The following is a 23,580-nucleotide window of genomic DNA, read 5'->3' as shown; positions in this document are numbered from 1 at the left end:
TTTAATAATGACCTTCCCAATACTTTACATCCGAAGAGTATTATGAACCACAGGAATGTATTTTGCTAATGAAATGTGAAATCTACTTCTTCACATTAATCATAGAACTCCAATAAAGCAGACTCCAGGCATGCTCAACACCATCACCACAGGACTCTCTCCATTTGACTACGTGTGAGTGAATGGACAGTGCAATGCTACTCTTCAATCACTTAAAGGTTAATGGTGAGAAAGTCAATTTTTATCTTTGGTCTATTAGATAACGGCATCAGTACATTAGAATTGATTTTTAGGGGCTGGAGAAAAGTGGTTAAGAAAAACAACTCAAAATGAAAAGAGTGTTTCACAGTGAGAGTCCTACATGCTCAGATACAGAAACACAGAGGACCAAGCCACTCCTCTGTGAACTGTTACTCCATAAGTATCAATCTCTCCATTTGACCTTAGGAATAGCACTTTCATTGCTAGTATTTTCCAGGCCAGTACCACAGTCTTCAGCAGCTGGATAAAGCAAAAACAAAAAAACCCCATGGCATGTTAATTTTGAACAATAGTAAACAGTTGCAAAAAAGGAGTAAGTGTCACAACAACTTTTCACTAAAGCTTTCAAACAACATTAAATGAATTAAAGAACAATGGCTAGGGTAGACACGATTCTCAGGGAAAATCAAAGATAAAATGTGAATTAAGGGATAAAAGATAAATGATTTCCTGAAAGATGGACTCTAAGGAAATTTATCCATGTATTACAATTAATTTCGCTCAGTTGTGTTCAACTCTTTGTGACCCCATGGACTATACAGTCCATGGAATTCTCCAGGCCAGAATACTGGAGTGGGTAGCCTATCCCTTCTCCAGGGGATCTTCCTGACCCAGGAATTTAACTGGGGTCTCCTGCAATAATAAGCTTTGGGAAGAATATATATTATGTTTCAAAATAAGAATATGATTAAAATAGTTATACTTGATCAAGGCACAATGTACAACACCATGAGAAAAAAACATTTTTCAATTAAACTCAAAAACTTTATCTTGAAAGAAGAAACAATGAACCTGTCTTTGAAAGTGAGTGTTAGATGTATTTTTAAAATCTTTTACCTGATTTAAATAATTTAGGCACTTTTCAAGACACCAAAGGCAACAAATGCAAGATTTCAGCACACATCGAGCACAAGCATTTTCCTGGAAAGAATGAATAATGAAAATAATTAAAGACCAAAGAATCAAATCATACCAGGTAGCATATTATAAATTTTAGAAAAGTAAAAATTAAGAAAAATCACAACCCATGCTTTAAAGCCTCCATACTCATCCTTTTTTCCCTCAAAATGCAATGGTTGAATTATTTTTAATCAGTTCAATTCAACATTTACTTAGTACCTATTGCATATAAGATAGAGTATGTAAGACCAACAAAGAAGTTAAAAGCATTAAACGTAACAAAGGTTAGAGTCAGAATGATACGATCCTAGTGCCATGAAAGTGGAGAAGAGAGAGAGAAGATGCCACTTGGGAGGTTAGAGGACTCAGGGGAGGTTTCTAGGAAGAGGGGTCATTTGAGCTAAGCTATGCAGAAATGCGACATGACTGAAGCGACTTAGCAGCAGCAGCAGCATGCAGAAATGCATGTTGTTTCCGCAGTTAAGGACAGGAAGGAGGGTTCCAAGGAGGAAAGTGTGAATTCACACAGAGGAATAGAAGCACAGGATATTTGGGGAAACCTGTGATTAGATAAATTTTGCCAGAGCATATGAGTACGAGAGTGGGAGATAAGGAGACCGAATTAGATTCCACTTGGCAAGGACATGGAAGAAAACATCACACTTGGACTTAATATCATCGGGAATTTTGCTACATGCAGAACTGAGACCTGGAATGTGCCCACACAAAGTCCAGAAAAGGTTTATCCTTACCTTTCCTTTGAGCTGACTGTGAATGTACATAAGGATCATCCGTGGAATTTTGACTAACGTGATAATGAAAGAACCTTTTGCCACAGTACCAAGGTGATAACGAATAAGGCGATTCACTGATGCCAGAATCGGTGTGAATGGCAAATTCCTTTTATCCCTGTTTAAAAAATGACCAAAAAGACAATTAAAGGCTTGACCAGGATAGAAACACAGAAAAGATTTAGTTCAAAAAAGTGAAAAATTAGTTCATTTTCCTTGTTCTAGTTCTATGGCAAAATAGCAAAGTAACTACAAGTGTTTCAGATGTATCATGTAAAATTAACGCTTCATTTCTTTATGGTAGTTTCATGGAGTTCTTATGCTCTAATACTTTAAGTTAAATAAAACTGCTTTGAAAGCTCTTACTAGTAAATAGTTATGGCAGTATTTACATAATCAGATAATGGAACGTAGAAAGATGTTAGACTTGGCACTTCATTTTAATGGAAAACTGTCAGGCTTTGCACTAACTGTAGTGCATAGTTAGCTCTGAAATTAGGAAAGGAAGTCACAACACCTTTTCTGATCCATACAAATTAAAGACTTGTTAACCTGTGCTAGATCCTTATATAAGCAAAAATACTGGGTTGACCAAAAAGTTCACTCAGCTTTTTCCATACCATCTTATGTGGAAAAACCCAAAAGAAGTTCTTGGCTAACCCAATACATAAGACACTAACTAGATTTATTTTTCTGATAAATGTAATTTAAGTGTAGCATGACCTGCTATTCTAATTAATGTTTAAAAAAGTTACAGGAGAGAATAAAGAATAAAATAATCACCTCCCATTTTCCTACCTCACAGAATTATCAACTACACATTTTGTCATATTGAGTTCCACTTACTTCTTAAAGAAATTAAACTCTTAACAGCCTCAGTTCCACTTCCTTCAGGCATAATTACTTAGATTATCTTAAGTTTTCTTTTCTTTTTTCTTGCTTTTTTTTTTAATTGACGTATAATCGACCTACAATACTATGTTAGTTCTGCATATATAACATAGTGATTCACTATTTCTACACATTACAAATGATCACCACAATAAGTCTAGTTGTCATCTGTCACCATACAAAATGATCACAATATTATTGCCCATATTCCCCATGTGAGACTTTTCATCCCCATCATCATTCATTTTTTTTTGTAACTAGAAGTTTGTACCTTTTAATCTCCTTCACCTATTTCACTCACAGCCTCGACCCCTCCTCTGGCAGTCACTTGATTTTTCTCTGTATCTATGAGGCTTCCCTGATAGCTCAGTTGGTAAAGAATCCGCCTGCAATGCAGAAGACCCCAGTTCGATTCCTGGGTCAGGAAGATCTGCTGGAGAAGGGATAGGCTACCCACTCCAGTATTCTTTCACTTCCCTTGTGGTTTAGCTGGTAAAGAATCCACCTGCAATGCAGGAGACCTGGGTTTGATCCCTGGGTTGGGATGATCCCCTGGAGAAGGGAAAGGCTACCTACTCCAGTATTCTGGCCTGGAGAATTCCATGGACTGTATAGTCTATGAGGTTGCAAAGAGTCAGACACAACTGAGTGACTTTCATTTGAGTCTATTTCACATGAGTCTATTTGTTATGTTTATTTGTTTTGTTTTTTAGATTCCACATGTAAGTGAAATCATACAGGTATCTGACATTCTCTGCCTGACTTACTTCACTTAGCATAATACCCTCTAGGTCCATCCATGTTGTTACAACTTAAGTTTTCTGACAAGTATAAATCCTCACCTAGTAAAATAGTAGGTCACCACAGCTCCTGCCACAGTCATCTGCTGACAGGCTAAAATAAATTCACTGATCCAAATCAGGCCCACCACATGGTACCACCACATGTACTGCAGAGGCCCTGACATTTTGAACTCCACAAAGCCTTGTTCATTCTGAACAGCACTACCTAGGAAAATATCAAAGAAGGAAAGAAGAAGCACATAAGGTATAAACCAAAAAACATGGCTATTAAATCTAGGAGATTAAGCTAATTTCCAACAATATATCCCTACCCCCAAACCATTGGCATTATGATCACAGTGTTTATTTCATTAAGGGACAAAAATAATTATCACTTCAAAAGTTGTGTAGCAGAACACTGTAAAATCAAGCATTATGTTTTCCTCAAAGAACATATATAGCTTTTAAAAGTTGCTCTGTTTAAATATAATTCTTACCACATTATCAGTTATTTAGTTTAGTTATGAATTTTCCAACACTTCAGTTTTCTTAAAGAGCTATTACTTGTCCAATAATTACAGATATAAAATTAGCAAAGTACAGAAATTAATATTATTTTCAATTGGTGGTGTGTTGAATGACCAGAGAAGTTACATATACGCTTATTATCCTTATACCACTCTTCACAATTAATTCCATTTAGACATACATAACTTTTGATATTAAGTATGGCTACAAGTAAGTCCGAGCATCTAACTATGAACTATATCACCACTAGCTCTATATAGATTCAGGTTATTTCCAAACCAGAAAACCCCAAGGAGGCAGGTTGATCTTTGGCTATCACTGGAGTTTGAGGCAACTCCAGAGGAGCACTAATGCATTCATTAGTTCATCTCAGAATGAATCTAAATGTCTGAGTCAGGACAGGAGCTTACTTCAAATCCACAACCATCTCAAAACTGGATATGATTTCGGTCCCTACCTGGTTTAGACTCACTTTGCTGGGAAGATCTAAATATCATGAATGGGGAATGCGTTATTTTTTTTTTTAACTTTCCTTTTTATATTGGGGTATAGCAGATTAACAATGTTGTGATAGTTTCAGGTAAACAGTGAAAGGACTCATCCATCCGTACTCATGCATCCGTTCCCCACCAAACTCTCCTCCCCTCCAGGCTGTCATATAACATATCCCTGTGCTATATAGTAGGTCCTTGTTGGTTATCCATTTTAAACATAGCAGTGTGCATGTGTCCATCCCAAACTCCCAAACTATCCCTTCCCCACATTCTCACCCCTGGCAACCATTAGTTAGTTCTCTAAGTCTATTTCTGCTAAGTAAGTTCCTCTGTAAAAAGGTAATGTGTTATTAAAGAGCCATTACCTCTATTATTTCTGATGGCTTATCAGACCTTAGTCCATAAGTGTCTTAAGAACTATATTTCTCTGATGTTTTAAAATATTTTAATGCAAATCAGTTTCATCGCTAAAAGAAAGCAGCAACATGTGTTCTTACCGGCTGTACCAAGAAAGAGAAGTGTCATGATCCAGTACACCCAAAACAGGACAAGAGCAAAGAAAGTCCAGAAGGGCTGGAAGACTAGCAGCGGCAAGTGAATGAAGACCTTGCCAGCCACGTGGAACAAGGCAATGGTGAGAGCAACCCGCTTGCGCATCACCAGCATGACCAGGAACAAGATAACCTGTATGGAGTAATTTTACTGTAATTAGTATAATAATTATACTAGTGAAGCTCACCTATATTTTTGGAATAATGTTGTTAAAAAGTTTAAAAGGAAAAAAGTGGGAAAATAATTCATGAAAAACAGAACAACATGAGATGGCTTATTTCTTAATATACTTTTCTATAATAAAGAGAACTGTTTTTTAAAAATAGTTACATTATTTCATGACAGTAAGATATATGTTCTTACTAGAAAATGATAATTAATATTCTAGGTGAAAATTCCCTCTCAAAAAGCAGGCAGTGCAGAACAAAATGTCGCATCAAATAGCACCCATCAATTAGGGAAGCCTCTGAAGACTTCTGAGGAGGTCATACCCCATGGGACAGAGATTAACCTAACAGTGATCAAGGGTAGGCTTGCAATAGCTACGGGTAAGTTTCTGCTTCATTAATGGTCTATAAATAAAACATAAACCTGAAGGACACACCGAGGCCTGTACTCACCGTGAAGACTGTTGCTGAAATGGCATAGATGAGGAGGGCCCGAAGATTGGCCTCAGCTACCTGAGGCTGATCAGGAATAACCGTTTCTTTGGGAGACTTTCTTTGCTTTGCATACAGCCACCAGAGTACACCTGTGCCAGCTGGAAACAGGAAACAATTTTGCAATAATCAGCACAAGAAAATGTGTAACATAAATCCTCAATTTTCTAGACCCTTCCTATACCTCACCATGGACTAACAGCAACAATTCATTTGGCTAGGAGGTGTGTGGCTGTCACTTTTTGCCAGCAAAGGGGGACTCCAATGACTCCACTATCATCTTCCACATTACGCACTTACAAATCTTTAACTGTATCAAATGAACTTCCTTTTACTATATTATCAATTCTGAAACTGAGAGAGAGCCCAGCAAGGATAGATACCCTTGAGAGGCACTGGTTACTGAAGAGAGCCTCAGCACCTGTTTAAGCTAGGGAGTGTGTGGAAAGCAAGTAAAGGGCATAGAAATCAGCAATGAAGGGACTTCCCCAGTGATCCAGTGGTTAAGAGTCCACACTTCTAAGGCAGGGAGCATGGGTTAGATCCCTGGTTGGGCAACTAAGATCCCACATGTCATGCAGTTTTGTGACCAAAAAAAAAAAAAAGAACTAAAGTTAAAAAAAAAAAAATCAGCAATGAAGCTGAGGAAGGCAAAGATCTTCTCTGTTGTACAATAACCCCAGTGCCTAGTGATGACACACTCACATAGTTGATAAAATATTCATACTATGAATAAATGAAGATCAAATGATAGGTAGGAACAAAGGAAATCTTTGACAGTTTGATAGCAGTGGGCACTAGAAATGGGACATTTTATCTCTATCACTTGCTCAGAGATTCTAGATTGAAGAGGGAGGCATAACTGCCTCCAAATAAGAGAGCTGCATCAGACACTTTCATTCAATTCATTTGGTATATTTTGAGTGCCCACAGCATCTACTGTTCTAGGGGTTAAGGCCTGCATGCACGCATACTCAGTCATGTCTGACTCTTTTGTGACTCCATAGGCTGTAGCCTGCCAGGCTCCTCTGTCCATGGGATTTCCCAAGCAAGAATATCGGAATGGGTTGTCATTTCCTACTCCAGGGGATCTTCCTGACCTAGGGATCAAACCCATGTCTCTGGTGTCTCCTGCATTGGCAGGTAGACTCTACCAACTTTGCCACCTGGGAAAACACCCAGGAGTTGAGGACAGAGGACAGAGCAGTAAAAAACCAAGCCCCCAATATCACCTCTTCTGGAGCTTATATAGTTTTGGGGGAACAAAAAAAATAAGGAAACAATCAAAACCACAGTATATTAAACCTAAAAAAAAAGCTGCTTAGTAAGAGGGATAGAAGTGTTAGTGTTGGGAAAGCGGTACAATTTTATATACGATGGGTAACTAAGCCCTCTCTGGGGTGAGATGGTATCTGAGCAAAAGAATCAAAGACAGGGAGAAAACAAATCTATGAAACTAAGGAAAGAGTGTTCCAGACAAGAAGGAATAGCAAGTTCTAAAATGCTGAGATGGGGCCACACCTAGAGGAGAGAAAGTAAGAGGCCATTATAGCCACAGCAATGAGCAACGGAAAAAGTGATAACAGATGTGGGTAGAGCAGGAGCTGGCTTCCAGATCATACTGTAAGGCCTTGTAGGCTGTGGTAAGGAAATGGGAGGTTCAGAGTAGAGGCATGTATATATCGAGGTGGACAAGAGAAATGCCTGAGAGAGAAGCACTGGGCTAAGATCTTTGCAAATCAACTCAATCCATCTGCACTCAAGTCAAGAGTGAATAACGTCAAAGGGAAATTCCTTAGTATTTGTAAGCAAATACTAAGCATGAATTTTTCTTGTACTGAAGATGAGTAAGCAAAACAACTGAGTCTATGGAAAATGTTTCTGAGAAAGGGACATGCTACTTCCATTTTGGAATCTTGAAGGTACAAGAAAATTGCCTGGAAAACTATTTAATATCCTCAAAAACAGGAATAAAATACATTCTCGCTAAACAGAAAAAGTTGAGAGAAAGGCTGAAGTTACAGGAAAATATATAGAATAAGATAATTGTTACGATGTTAAGGACATTGTTCATAACATCCACAGTAGATATCATTTATTAATCATTTAAACTTGTGCCAGGAATTAGCACAAATAGATGTAACTACATTTAATTACAATGCTATTAAGTGGGTATTATCAGTGCCACTTTACAAATGATGAAATTGAAAATTTAGGGAAGTTTAATGGCATGCCAAATGCCACATATCTGGTAAGTGGGAGAGCTAGGATTCAAGCTAGAGCTAGTCCATCACTAACTCAATGGACATGAGTTTGAGCAAACTCCAGGAGATGGTGAAGGACAGGGAAGCCTGGCATGCTGCAGTCCATGGGGTCGCAAAGAGTCTGACACAACTGAGCAACTGAACAACAGATAGGATTCAAATCTACTTTTATTCTAAAAGCTATGATGCTAAAGCTGAAACTCCAGTACTTTGGCCACCTCATGCGAAGAGTTGACTCATTGGAAAAGACTCTGATGCTGGGAGGGATTGGGGGCAAGAGGAGAAGGGGACGACAGAGGATGAGATGGGTGGATGGCATCACTGACTCGATGGACGTGAGTCTGAGTGAACTCCAGGAGTTGGTGATGGACAGGGAGGCCTGGTGTGCTGCAATTCATGGGGTCACAAAGAGTCGGACATGACTGAGTGACTGATCTGATTCATCTGTTATGAACTGAATGCTTATGTCTCCCCAAAATCCATCTACTGAATCCTAATCCTCACTGTGTTGGTACTTGGAGGTGGGGCCTTTAGAAGATGAAGGGGTCATAAGAGTGGAGCCCTCATGAATAGGATTAGTGCCCTTTTTTGTAAAAGAGACCTCAGGGAACTCCTATCCCTCTTCTGCCATGTGAGGACAGCCATCAGATGGCTGGAAACAGGAAGTCAGCCTTCAGATGCCAAATCTGCTGGTACCCTGATCTTGTACGCTCCAAACTCCACAACTTTGAGAAATAAATGTTTGTGGTTTATAGGGCTATGGTGCTTTCCTACAACAGTCCAATCTGACTAAGACATCATCTAGCACCCAATTAGATTTGAAGGCTACAAACTGAAATGAAAAGTATGATGGTTGAGAGAAGGAAGAACTACAAATTAGATGAAATTGGAATAACAAAATTAAGTAATCAAGTACAGAAGTGATACTGAGGAATATAGCAGATAAACTTGAAGAGTTCTTCCTGAATGTAAAGAAAATGACAAAAGGACTAAAAATGCTAATTTGGTAGATGACTGGGGAATAACAAGAATCTTCAGTCAAAAACCATTAGAATAGAAACAATAATCAAGCACAGAAATAAAGAAAACTTTTCAAAGTTAAAAAAGATCCTCCCAAAAGAGATCATAGGCAAACTTAGTTAAGATTCTGAACTAGACAAAGATTTTAAGTTGTAAGTTAAAAATTACATAAATATCTGGTAAGTAAGGTAGGTTATGGACAAAGGAACAAACTTAGACTGATATCAAAGTTCTCTGAAATAAAGTATAGATATAAAGCAACATAGTGTATCTCAAGAATTTTATATGCAACAATTTTACATTCACATGTGATGACAAAGGCAATCTTAGATAACCAAGAATTCAGAATATATACAACCCACAAGTCCTTCATGAATAAATTACTGAACTCAGATTATAGTCAAAACAAATATGAATTGAAATTAAGAACTCAAGAACGGACTTTTATAAAAATAGGAGCAGAATAACTGAATCACTCTGCTGTACACCCGAAACCAACACAACATTGTAAATCGACTATACTGTAATAAAAAATAAAAACAGGACCAGCAGTTATCACTAAAACCAAGTAAGGAGAATCTTAAGGCAAAGGTAAGCAAAAGTCTTTAAAAAAAAATACAACAAATAATATTTTAACTTTAATAATAACCTGAACATGAACACTCAAATTATTTAATAAGAGCCAAAAAGTACAAATGGGCAGAAAGAAATAGAAAGGTAGAAAAGTTTATGCTAAATTTAAAGGGAGAAGGACTCAACAAATACTGCTTCCTTTCAGCCTTTAAAAACCATAGAATTCTAGATTGAAGAATATTTTCTGAAAATATATAGGTTACCAACTGCAGAACTAAAAATAAAATGCATACTATCCAAAGCAAGGGTGAAAATAACCAGAGAAAACATAATTCATACAGCAAAGAAAGATAGGGAAAACAAAATAAGGAAGCATAAATGTAAGGAAAACATAAAACAGATGACATCAGGGGTGACAAAGGAAAAAGTAGCTTACCAAGTGAACCCAGGATGAGCAGAAATGTTAAGATCCACACAAGTATTCTTGATATATACCTGATTATCACCATCAAAATCATGGACAGAACTGTAGGGAAGATAAAGGACACACAGAATATCATTTGAAAACATTAGAAAATATAAAGAGAAACTCTTTCAATTGTTTTCTCCTAGGGAAAATAATTTGTTGCTATTGACAAGTTCACGACCCCAGTTTTGGTAAGAATGGAAACTGGCTGCTTTTGTACCTTGACTTGAGTACTTGTATCACTTGAACAGCATCACTTAAAGCCAAAAGCCCCTAACTGTGGGTTTATAAACAACAGAACAGAATACATGCAAATGCATATGGTGACTCAAAGACAGCACGGCACTGTTGTGGACTCACCACGGGAAGAGACCAGAACTCGCATGCAAACAGATGACAACACACAAAGTGTAGAGAATGACATGCCATGTTCGTGACCAGAAAATTACCAAACGTAGACAGAGATCGGTTAAATTAAATGCTACACTTCCTTGTGTCATCTATGCGTTTCAGCAGGACCAACTTCTCGGATGTTTGTTTTGGCCAACAAGTCAGATGGTATATTATCTTTTTCTAGTTTTTTCTCCTCTAAAACTCCAAGATATGGTCTGACTCTATAGAATAATATCCTGAAAACTACTGAAGTCAAAATTCCTGACCTTACTTCTCAACTCGGGTCAGGAGTCTTGATTGAGAAGCTCTTCAAAAAGGAGCAAAGCTTAGCTGAGTTATTTAGCCAACTCCTATACCCACCCCAATGTGACAAAATCTTGAGTGAAAAAATCTCAAAACAAAAAACTGAGAGGATTTAACCCTTGTGTAGGGAAATTCACTTCTGAAATATATCTCTAATTACTTAAAGTCTTGTTTCACAAACGAATAAAGATCTTAAACTTCAAAAAGAAAACTATTCTAATAAAAAATGGAATTCCAATGACTTAACAACATTATTAGCACTACATTTCTAAATTTTTTTTCTTATTTCAAGTATTCAACTATTTCAGAAATCAAATAATTTTTACATAAGGCTAGACTAATAGTCAAGTTTTCTTGGGCCATTTGCAAAGCCAACTAAATGGTTGGGATCTGTGACTAGGTAATGTTATTGAGGTACTCACATTTGCAATAAATGTACAGGAACCAAAAACAGATGGGAGCGTTTCAAATATCACAGAAATAGCTTTTCATATGGACAGCATTATTTCAACTGAGTCAAGTACTACCTAAGCAAAAAGAAAATACTCTCTAATGACAAGACAGAAATACGGCTAGTCTTCTCAATGACTATAATTGGTGTTAACAGGCATAAACACTCATTTTATGTATATAACAAAATAGTTCTTTGGTTCCTACTACAGTTTACTTCTCCCAACTAAAACACTCTATAAATTCTGATATGGCTACATACAGTTCTCGGATAATATAGGGAACTTACAACTTGAAAATCACATTTATTTATTTATTTTATTACCTATTTATTGACCAAAAAACTCACTGGCTAACAAGTGGAGATTTCCTAATTTTTCCAGCAATACAGTAACATTAATTGTAGCAATGAAAAAATCATATAATCCAAATGTAACCTATCAGAAATTTATGTTTTTTGATGGAAATATATAAGAATATATAACTTCTTTTTATAAGCAAGTAAGCCTTTTGGAATCATAACTAAAAACAAAGGGGTGCTGACTCATTAAAAGAAGCCTCCTATTATCATACTAAGTGTTATTATAGACTTAGTAACCAAACTTTGGGAATATACCAGTTTTCTCCAATGAGGGAAAAGGAAGGGAAATGAGTTTCAGATATATATATATATTCCTTAAAAAATATGTGTATACTTATAACTATATATAATCTGAAACAATTATTTTGGCTATGGGAAGTTAAACAATTTACAAGTATCCCCAGCAGTATTCATATTTTGGTTAAAAGAACAGTCTTCTACTGCAATACTATGTAATAGCTAATAATGAGAAAAACAATTACCTAGTGATAACAAGCAAAGTCCCAATATAATTTCTTTGCTGGTCATTACTCCACTAATCAGCCTGTGTAAGACACTATTGTCACTGACAAAGGTGATCAGGGCCTCTGCAAACTTGGCATAGCAGGAAATGTTCACAGGAGCACAGCGATGGAAGAATGGAATAGGTGCACTGGTGACACAAGAAAAAAAATCAGAAAAAAAATTACTCCTACTTAATATAAATGCCACATCAAACACACAAATGAAAGGTGAATATGACTGCAATACACTCCACCCTCCACACATCATATGGGAGCTAAGAGCTGTGAGCTTAATGCTATGAAGATGACTGTCATGGGGCGTGATGCAAATCTTACCACAAGCTTATCAAAGAGGGTGGAGTGCATATTCCAACAGAAGACATTACCCTCCCCTTCTGAAAAGAAACACACACACATATACACACACACACAACTACCAGAAACAAAACCAAACACTTAGACTCCTCAGCCTACACATCTATCAATCAAGAGGCAGATGACAAAACTTACAAACATATACTTTATTGAACTGAAAATTAATTTTTGCCGTAAGCTATTTAAAAATAAAAAAACATATACTTTTGCTTGAAATGTGCCACCATTAATAGAATATTTGCTCTATCAGAACAACATACAAAACCTTAAATTAAAAAAGGTATTTGAGGCACCAGCTTATTAACTCATACAAAGTAGTCATACCAAGACATCAACATACAGCAGAATATGCAGCTATTTGAAACAATAACTATGAATGCTAGCATATGGAAGAACTTATAACAATACAAGGGGAAAAAATGAAAAACATATCTAATGTGATGATTACATTTCTGTATTAAAGATCTAAGAATGAGAACAGGGGAAAAACTCTAAAGAAAAATCTCTGTTATAGTCATGGGATTACAGATTCTTTTCTTTTCTTTTTGTATGTTATTATTATTAGGAGATTATTTGTGTCCAAAAAAGAATCAATTATATCAGGTTTATACTGACTGCGGCTCTTACTTGTGAAGGAACATAGCTATGTATAAAGCGTGGTGGAAGTATAGTTTGTTATAACATGGTCCTATTTTAGCTTCTGAGAGCAAGCGCGGATCTAATTAATGAGATTTTAAGCAAAGCTCTATGAACATGCCCTCAGTTGTGATTTGTTCAAATTCTAAAAGAGCCCACATGTGTCCTTATTTATGCACAACACATATTTACATGTGCATTGAGTTAAAATTAAGTTAAAAAATCACTGACTCGATGGACGTGAGTCTGAGTGAACTCCGGGAGTTGGTGATGGACAGGGTGGCCTGGCGTGCTGTGATTCACGGGGTCGCAAAGAGTCAGACACGACTGAGCGACTGAACTGAACTGAACTAAGTTAAAATTTAGTCATTACTAACATGAATCCCGCATTTTCAGAATTATGCATAGGACTATCAGTCATAGTTCTAATATAACTTTTTTGATTGGACTGAGGTAAGTGTGTTCTCATTCTTGATTGGTACTGTATTTTGGTCAAATTGGTGAACAGATTACATGGTTGAGCACCAAATCCCCAAAGTCTCTAATCCCAGCAAAGCAACTTTGTATGACCTGAAGCAAAACACTGTTTTTGTTTCCTTCCTCAAAAAACAGTAAGAATGCTTCTTTTCAAGTAAGAATATAAGTGAACTATATATTGATTTTCCTTTAATATTGGTACATGAGCACCATTGGGAGTAAGAATAAACATCTTCCATGCTGTTAAACTTTACGGAGCAATAAAATAATGTAATTTTAAAGATCTAGCCTTACCTTACTTATGCTTTACAGTAAAATATATCCAAAAATGACAATTATAGGCATGTTTATCTTAAAAAAAACTGCTTCCAAATACAAATGTGGGTGTATTTGTATATACCTCCAAAATGGTGTTGGTGAAAGATAATGCCAAAGATTTGATATTTTGACACAAACTGCAGAAAGCCAGAGCATTCTGAGTAATGCTTGAATTACAGATATGTAAATCACCATTTTTTGATCAAAAGTTGTTTCATTAATGATTTGAAAATATATTAAATTATAGATTTCTTTTAGATAAAATAGATTTAGTTAGAAATATTATAAGAATCAAAAAATATTAACAAGTTCTTACTCAGTGGAGACTGACCTGGGACAGAAACCTTTAAACTAACAACTGTGTTGTGACCTACAACTGCTTTTTTCCTGATACTGTCCTTGCCAGGTTAACGTCCCTGTCTAAGGACTTCTAACCATATTTTAAGCCTGGTTCTCTATCCTTCAAAACTAAAGCCCTCTCTGGTCTATGAATGTCTACATCTTCATCTGCTTTATTTATTATCCTAAAATCTCTGATGTCAACTCTGTTTAACTCACCTGCCTCCAACCTTCAACATAAAATACATCCACCTAAGAACACTGATGTTCTGTTTGTAATATGCACCAGTTTTCTTGGTCTTACTCCCGTTTTCCTTTTTCCTGTCATGTACCCATAAACCTCACACTCTGTCAAGAAGTGGCTCCTCCTAAATCTCCCATATCCTAATAGGATGTTGGTATATTTTTATACTCAGAGAGAAATACACAAGATCTCCAAAAGGGAGTGGAACCTGTGGCAAAGAAAACTGGACGTGGGTTCAGAAGCCCTGGGTGATTCTCCTAACATTACAAAGCTGCAGGTCCCTATGTCTTTTTGCTTCTCTGTCCCTCCATGTGTCATGAAAGGGTAGGAGTTAAGTTCTCTGTAAGTCTTTTCACATATCTTCATCATCATCATGCTACTCATAAATCAGTGATTCTAAATTAATATAAGCAGGATGCCCAGTAGCTTTAGCTTTTTTCTGCTTTCCAAACTTATAATGAGGACAGCTGATTTGAAAAGGGAAGACTTATAGTCTTAAAATTCTAAGCCTTCATTTTTATTTAAGGGGAAAAGCTGAGTGATAACAGCTCTGAACTTATCCTTTCAAGTCATTTGTATACTGTATATAAACACTTGGTCAATTAGAAAGAATACTTTTATAAGTATCCTTCAAAGAAGTGGAGTAAAGTAACAACAGTTTGTTGCCTTATAATTCAATCTATGTCAGTTAAAAAAAATCTGACAGCTCTAAATTTAGAGGTATAAAAATAGCACAAGCTGATTAACTACATTGTCTATCTGATGGTCAAAATCTTTTCTTGTGGTAAGGAATAACAGGTAAATCTAGTGTTACTGAATAAAAGGAATAGAAGGCAAATAAAAGAGAGGATAACATTTGGACACAACGGCAAAAATGAAATTAAATACTTAGCTTCAAAAATAAAAAGTATTAGATTCCTTTGTCATTCTTTTTTCTCAATTCAGCTCTTTCCCAAACAGAAACAACTTGACCAGTCACAAGTTTTTAATACTTGAATTGCTTTACTATTTAAAAATTCTAAGTAATCATGGCATTGAAATGGTTTGTCTTATATTTTACCACTTAAATCCCATGTGATATAATGAATTTAAGATGAGCTATCTGATTTTGTATATCTCTCAGAAAAGTTAAACTTCTGAGAGCCTAGTACATGAGATCATTTCTACTTTAGTGTCTAACCCAAATGACACACTCTGTGCTTCTTAATTAGGAGGAAAAGCATAAAGAATTCTGTTTATAGGAAGTTTTCTACCTTTTAAAGCCCACAGAATATTGAATCTTTAAGAAGTCAATGTCATCCCATTAGGAACTAACTGATGCCGTTTCACATTATTGAAACATTAGTCAACAAGAACAAATGAATTTATAATGAGTCTTTTAAAGATTTTTTAAATTAGCCACTCACAGGAAAACTGTATCTCACCTTGGCAAACATATTGCCATTTATCTGCCTTTAAGTCCAGATTACCACAGTTAATGAGCTCCCTCAAAGTATGATGACAAACAATGCCTAATATCTTTTGTCCATATGCCTTCTTTCATAAGACAGAAGTCTGCACCTCACACAACTATTTTAAACCTCCAGGTTATAAATAAGCCATTACACTTGATTTCTAATCAAATTTTATTAAAGAAATAAAACAAAAAAAGGGTTCTGGCAATATCTCTATAGCATAGCAAAGGCAGGAAATAAGTAATCAAGAATCTAATGGCACTATGCAGTGATGTTCACACGTTTCATTTTATTTCCTTTCTCTCCTCTTTCATTTCTATACTCCCTTTCCCCCCCTTCAAACTAACTGTGGTATAGACTTTGCTGCTGCTGCTGCTGCTAAGTCGCGTCAGTCGTGTCCGACTCTGTGTGACCCCATAGACGGCAGCCCACCAGGCTCCCCCGTCCCTGGGATTCTCCAGGCAAGAATGGAGCGGGTTGCCATTTCCTTCTCCGGTATAGACTTTACAAGATCTTAAATTCAAATTCTGATTCTCAACAGTTAGTTGTGTGACTTTGAGCAATCTATCTAACCTTTCTCTTATAAGGGACAATATCCTTACAGGCTTTTGAGAGGGTTCAATGAGATAACACAAGAAATTTAAAACAGTGCTTGACACCCAATAGGTGATTTATAAATTCTAATTCACCTTGGTCCTTCACTTAAAAAATATAGATAAACTATTTTTTTTCATGACTATTAGTTTCTTATTTCTGTATCATGTTAATTCTCTAACACCTAGTGTTCTTTCTGGCATCTGAAAGTATCAAAATAAATGTTTGTTTGATGAGTAAACTGAAGTTATGAAATCTGTTTCTAGTACTGCAGTTTTCTCTAGCTATACTCAGAACTTTAAGCATTATAAATATATATATAGGCTGGCTAGAACCCCCCATGGCTACCATGTTCAGCACATCACCAACAGAGTTCTGAATCTGGATACAATATGGCCCTTTCTAGGCACTGGTTTGTAAAATTCAAAAGCTCTTAGGAACAGTAACCATTTGGCAATTGTGTGGCATTAGTGTTTTACTGCAAATTAGTTTACCACTGTTTTTCTTTCAAATAGACACTACCTTCATCTGCAGAAAGTTCCTGAGTACCCAGGAAGGATGATGACATGGGAAGGTTCTAGACGCTGATACAGATAATACTCTGAGCCATACACCAAGCACAATAACATATGTTTAACACATAATATCTTATTTAATTCTTACAGCAACTCCATGCAAGAGGTATTGATAATCCCACTTTATATATGAGGAGGAAACTTGGTTTACTAAGAGCTTAACAGACTTGTTTATGCTGAGGGCCATTTGCCTGCATCACAGGTTTGCCTAGTCTTAGTCAAAAGTGTTAGTACATATAAAAAAGTCAATCAAAGTATAGTCCCTACTCTTTTTAAGGACAGACACTAGATCTTCCTAGTCTTCGGAGATTTGGTATCTAATCTATGTGTGAAACAGGGTAGTGACCTAAATTTTTTATTCCAACAAATTTATTGTTTTCTGATCCTTTCACTTTGCTTGCCAGATACTAGGTTTACTATGTACAAGGTCTTGATCTGCCTTCCTTCTGTCAATTGTTTCTTTTCATTTACTTTCCAAAAAGGTGAGTTCAGACAAAAGTGATAGATTGTGAACTACTAAGATAAGTAAAACATGAGGATCTTTAAATAAAGTATAAACATTTATATAAATAGTTTTCAGACAGTATAGATTCATCGTTGCATCTTGGATTACTAAGACATTAGTGGATAACCATGCTACCAAGCCTGTCCATCTCTAACATTCAAGCCCCTAATTCTATGTTTTCTGTCCTAGTGAATGCCCTTAGGATGCTGTACATGAGACTTTCATGAGTATGCAGCCAAGACTGGATCACCCAGCATAACCAGGAACAGGGAGCCCTCAACATGGTAGAGTCAGAGGTCAGAGGTGCAGGAGGACATGCAGTATGAACTGCCCTCTACCCTAAACCCATGTATATTATACTAGAGCAGGCAACTTCATTCTCATACCATGGCTTTTTCATACCTATTATATTTATGCCTTAAAATAGTGACTCTCTATACTCAAATATGCGTTTAAAATAGGCGTTAGCAGTTGAATAGATAAGAGAACAGAGCTTTTCTTGTTTTTACATTGATAATTTTCTCTATTCAAAGAATCTCTTTTCTTTATTGTCACAGCCTCCCTAATATTCTCAATTTTCATGAATGGAGTCTCCTTACCTATTGGTCTAAGGGGATAATTTGTAGGTCCTTCCTATTTAGTATCTTTTAAAACAGTCCCATTGTGTTTATGTCTGTAGGCTTTAAATTTTAATTTCAATAGCAACTTGACAAAACTAAAAGAGCAGGAAATCAATTAAACTGATACGTCCTTGTCAGCTTTTCAACAAAAAATTTCAAATTCAAGTTAATGAAGCATAAGTAATACCCCTAAGTCAGTTGAAGGAAAGGAGACATAAGATGAGAATTTTAACCAATAGCTTCTATAATTTACTAAGATACAATAAAAGGGGTTTTGATTCCGTATCCCTGGGAAATGTTCATGTTATATACATGGTTAGTGATATATGCCAAGGTTCTTAAGACCAGACATGCTCCAAACAGTATATACCTAATTCTGAGGATATATTCTACAGTGCTTGAGAATCTATTTCCTTTAAAAAAAAATCAATTTATAATTTTAAAATTTGCTTACTTAAAACTACTATGAGATCTGTCCAAAAAAAAAAAAAAGAAAAGATAAAAGAAATATCTAAGGAATTCCCCAGCAGTCCAGTGGTTAGGACTCCATGCTCTCACTGCTGAAGGCCTTGGTTGATCCCTGGTCAGGGAACTAAAACCCCAGAAGCCCAAATCTGTGTGACGTGGCCCAAAATTTTAAAATTCTTTCAAATAAACAATATTTCTTGTTTCATCTTTGTATCCATTACATATAGTAGGTACTTAACAATAAATGTTTGTTGATTAGGACAAACAGCTTATTACAGAGAAAGTACCTAAAGGATATAGCCAGAAATAAAGTATGGAGACTAATCACTGGCATATTTTTAAATTTATAAAGGTAATTTAAAAATGATACCAGTTAGGATGATCAACTTCAAAGAAACTTCAAAGAATCTTTTGAGACTGTGAGACCTGACTTCCAAATTTTGCTAAAAGGTTTATAATATCAACAGCTTTCTATACTTGAAAACTATGACATTAAAAAAAAAAGTGAGGGACTTCCCTGGTGGTCCAGGGGTTAAGCCTCTGCCCTCCCACTGCAGGGTGCATGGGTTCAATCCCAGGTAGGGGAACTAAGATCTCACATGCCACTAGACGTGGCCAAGAAATAAAATAAATAAATTATTTAATTAAAAAATTTTAAAAAGTGAGCCCACCAAACAAATTTAAAGTATCTTAGAATTAGAAATGTTGTTTGCCTATATGTATGTGTGTGTGTATACTTTAAAATAATGTGAAATTCATGTTGTCATTTCTATTACTACTTTAAAAATTGTAAAGTACTGAAACTGGGCAACAGGTATCATCAAGTCACTCTTTTCTCATAACATATACAGTTTAAAATCTAACTACAAAAACAAAAGTCACAAGTTAATGAAATACAGTAAAATTTACCTCGCTGGAACAGGTAGTTTGGGGCAAAGACCTTTTGCTTTTGATGATGCATATTCAGAAGGCTTTAGGTCATAGCTGCATAGTGCTGAGCCTGTTGAAAGAAAAGCTATATGTTAGCTAGCAGAACAGAGTCTGAATAAATTCTTTTATTAATTCATTTAAATTTTATTTTATAGGTTAATATTAATTCAACATATACAACTTTCAAACATTATAAAATTAATAAAAGTTTGATTTGGTCTAATAGTATCGATCCTTAATCATTTGAAGCAGATTCTTCTCTGGAAACTTATATAGAAAGTTTAATTAACAGTATTAGGGTAATAACAATAAATATTAGAGCTATCTTCATTGAGTGTCATATGTCAGGCCCTATATAATATACATGCACACACATATAATTTTATAAAGAGTCAACTTTTCATTGTAACTGACCCAACTCTGTCTAGAAATGTCTTCAAACAATGGAAAAAACTAACATGATAAAAGTTCTCCTGAAGAAACCAAGAGTTTTTGCCAGCCCCAGTGCTTCTGAGGGTTAGGCTGAAACCAGCCCATTTGTGGGGCTGGTTCTGTTCCCCATGCAGGTTTCTCATCCCAAGAGAACAATTGTGATGGGCAAAGGACCCGTTTCCTCCTCCCATCACGCTGTGAACTCACCGGTGGGGTGAACTTCGCTCTCATATATATAAATTATATAATTTACTTTAACTTTACTAGGCAGGCATTACTAAGCCCACTTAACAGAGGAGAAAATAGAGGTTAAGCGATAACGTAAATAACTGACATAGCTAATCATCAATAAGCTGGGATTAAACCCTAGATCTCTTTGGCTACAAAACTCCTCTTCAACTACATATGCCATCTCTCCTTCCTATGCTTTCCATTACTAAATATTTAAGGTTGCTACATATAGCACATAGCATTCAGATAATACATTACTTTTTTCTTATGTAAGAGGCATGAGACAGTAACTGTAAATAAACTGAACTATGATCAAATCAATCAATTGATCAAAGGAGTCTCAGTTTTCAGATAGTTTAAAACAGCTTAAATTTAGTCTTAGATTGGTTATTTTCTGACTACATGGCCAATACATACATACATACATATATACATATATATATGGGCTTCCCTGGTAGCTCAGCTAAAGAATCTGTCTACATTATAGGAGACCCCAGTTCGATTCCTGAGTTGGGAAGATCTGTTGGAGAAGGGATAGGCTACCGACTCCAGAATTCTTGGGCTTTCCTGGTGGCTCAGTTGGTATCTGCTTAGAATCTGCCTGCAATGAGGGAGATCTGAGTTCAATCCCTGGGCTGGGAAGATCTAGAGAAGGGAACGGCTACCCACTCCATTATTTTGGCCTGGAGAATAGTCCATGGGGTCACAAAGAGTTGGACACAACTGAGTGACTTTCATTTTCATTTATATATATATAATTTGGATGGATACAGTACACCAAATCCTTGATTAAGTCTTATTCAAGCAACATGCTAATTTTACAATATGGCAACTATTATACTATAAGGTTCATTGTACAAAGACATTGTTAGCTAGGGACATTTAGGCTTTAGCTCTGATTTTGCTCAGACCTACTATATTATATCATGTAAATTGTTTGTATTTCATTATTGAAGTTCTTACTAGGTTACTAATTCGGGCAAATACTTTATTATTAAATACAAATAGAATGGCTTTGCATTTATATTATAGCAATAATGAGATTTTGCACTGTATCACCATGCAATATGTTTAAAATATAATGTGAAGGCAGATTTTAACACTGAATTAATTGTGAAAACATCATGTGAGGACATGAGAAGGAACTAGAATGGAATACAGAAAAAAAGATTTGTTGGGACAACAAAACGGAGAGGTGTATTTCATTTACATCTTGTACTTTCAATCAAAAGAATTTGAGAAAGCCACAAACCTGCACTACATCAGTAATGCTGCCTCCAAACCAACTTAAGTGTTTGAATATGTGGGCTTAGTAGCATATTTACATAAATACATGTAGCATCTATTTTATATAAAAATATCTCAGGTAATTGGGCAGTGTAAAATATTTTTAAAGAGATACTTGAAAGTTGCATGGCATTGTTCTTCAAGTTTCTGCAGCTCTTTAGACTCAATAGGAAACTAAGTTTCTAAAATTCTTTTCTATCATTCTCTTCCATTTTAATGACTTAGTTAAGCATGAATATTAAGCGTCCAACTTCTAAAATTAGGTTTTCATGTTTAAAGATAACACCACAAGATACTATTTATAGCAATTTTAGAGAAAATATGACAGCCATGGCAAGCAAACACTTTAGATTAATTGTAAAATAGCTGGAGTCCTATTATAGAATTGCTCAAGAAAAAATAGCCACTGTGCCAGTAACTGCAGGGCAAGCACCCAATGTGATCATCAACTTCCTGATCTGAATTGTCCACTTACTTCTTTCAGAGTCCAAGAGGGAATTGATTTGCACAACACGAAAGGCCCTAACTAAAGCATATTGTGTCAGTGCTGTCAAACACACTGCTCCATTTGAATTCAGTGAACATAATCTTCATCCCCACCCTTTTTTCATTTTAAAAAAGGAGGTCAGCAGGTGCAACAGAGTTCAATTTTATAAAGACTTTCCCAGGATAATGTTCAATGAAAGGATAATAGCCTTATCTCTGACGGTATTCTGGGACAGAGGCCAGTACTAAATAGATCCTGTACTAAATAGATTAAAGGAAAAAGATCTTTACAATGTGCTGGTAGTAACAATCAGAAGAAACCTTACATTGTTTCCTACTCAAAGGACTGATGGACAGAGAAGCCTCAATGAAGAACATTAAAACAACCCAGAAATGGCCAATGCTTTACAATTGTTTCTCTTTTCATGTGTATTGCTAATATATTTTTAGTGAACTCTTAAGGCAGTATCTATTTTTTTTAGTAGTAGAAGTATAAACAACAGTAGAAGTATAGACATAAGATGTTTGGTTATAAACAGCAAGACAATATTTTTCTTCTACTGAAAAAAACAGGGAAATACCATGCTAGAGTAACGAAAAGTCTAAAGCGAAGAACAAAAGCTTCTAAACCACATCAGAGGCAATCCATGCAACTCAGCCAATGTTATTCAAAGGCCATCAGAATGAATGATCTTAGGAACCTAACTTGGGTATATATGCATTTATCTTGGTAAACAGTTGCTGTAGTCCCCAGAATGTTTAACTACTACAATATTTCAAATGCCTTAGAATAGTTAATTATTTATTTTTTAGCTCAATATCACTTATAACAACTTCACTAAGAGGTATGTTTCCATCACCATGCTCCACACATTACAGATGAAAAAAAGTAAGTCATATTTCCAAGGCCTTTTAGGAGATCACTGACAAACTAAGAAATAGAATTCTTTACCTGCAGCCCACAGTGCTTCCTCTGCGTCTTTCCTAATAATCATAATCAGACAAGTATTCAACATGCTCCTGAGAAAAAAAATGTATATTCCATAGACACTGCAAAGATAATACGTTTGAAAAACATTTTTTTCCATCACCCACTCTCTAAATCTGCTCTGCCTCCTCCCGTTTTAAATCTACCCTAGGTAATGGCTCCACCATTCATAAAATTCCCAAGATGAAGTATGGAAATCATTCTGTATCTTTATCTACATCTTCCATTTATGTTTTCTCATACTATTCAAGACATTCAAGATACCAAGTCCTGACAATCAGACCTTTCTATGTTATTTTTTTTAATAATTTTTATTTAGTTATTTATTTTTGACTGTGCTAGGTCTTCATTGCTGCACACAGGCTTTCTTTTCAGTGCGATGTACGGGCTTCTCATTGCTGTGGCTTCTCTCGTTGCAGAGCACGGGCTC

The 23,580-nt window shown here is 35.9% G+C and overlaps 1 protein-coding gene across 3 annotated transcripts in view; it reads right to left on the bottom strand.

Annotated features, from left to right (window-relative positions):
* Positions 1-23,580, bottom strand: part of SLC44A1 (solute carrier family 44 member 1) — a 232,354-nt gene that overhangs the window by 79,649 nt on the left and 129,125 nt on the right. For all 3 annotated transcript variants that reach the window (XM_061426397.1, XM_061426396.1, XM_061426395.1), the window contains exons 5-12: positions 19,706-19,796; positions 12,171-12,340; positions 10,152-10,241; positions 5,820-5,959; positions 5,145-5,331; positions 3,686-3,851; positions 1,914-2,070; positions 1,099-1,182 (exon numbers count right to left, since the gene is read on the bottom strand). In XM_061426397.1, the coding sequence (XP_061282381.1) occupies positions 1,099-1,182; positions 1,914-2,070; positions 3,686-3,851; positions 5,145-5,331; positions 5,820-5,959; positions 10,152-10,241; positions 12,171-12,340; positions 19,706-19,796 (1,085 nt within the window). The remainder of the gene's footprint in view (positions 1-1,098; positions 1,183-1,913; positions 2,071-3,685; positions 3,852-5,144; positions 5,332-5,819; positions 5,960-10,151; positions 10,242-12,170; positions 12,341-19,705; positions 19,797-23,580) is intronic.

Source organism: Bos javanicus, chromosome 8, assembly GCF_032452875.1.
Source record: "Bos javanicus breed banteng chromosome 8, ARS-OSU_banteng_1.0, whole genome shotgun sequence".
Lineage (NCBI taxonomy): Eukaryota > Metazoa > Chordata > Mammalia > Artiodactyla > Bovidae > Bos > Bos javanicus.
This window is presented reverse-complemented; position numbering and strand designations above follow the sequence as displayed.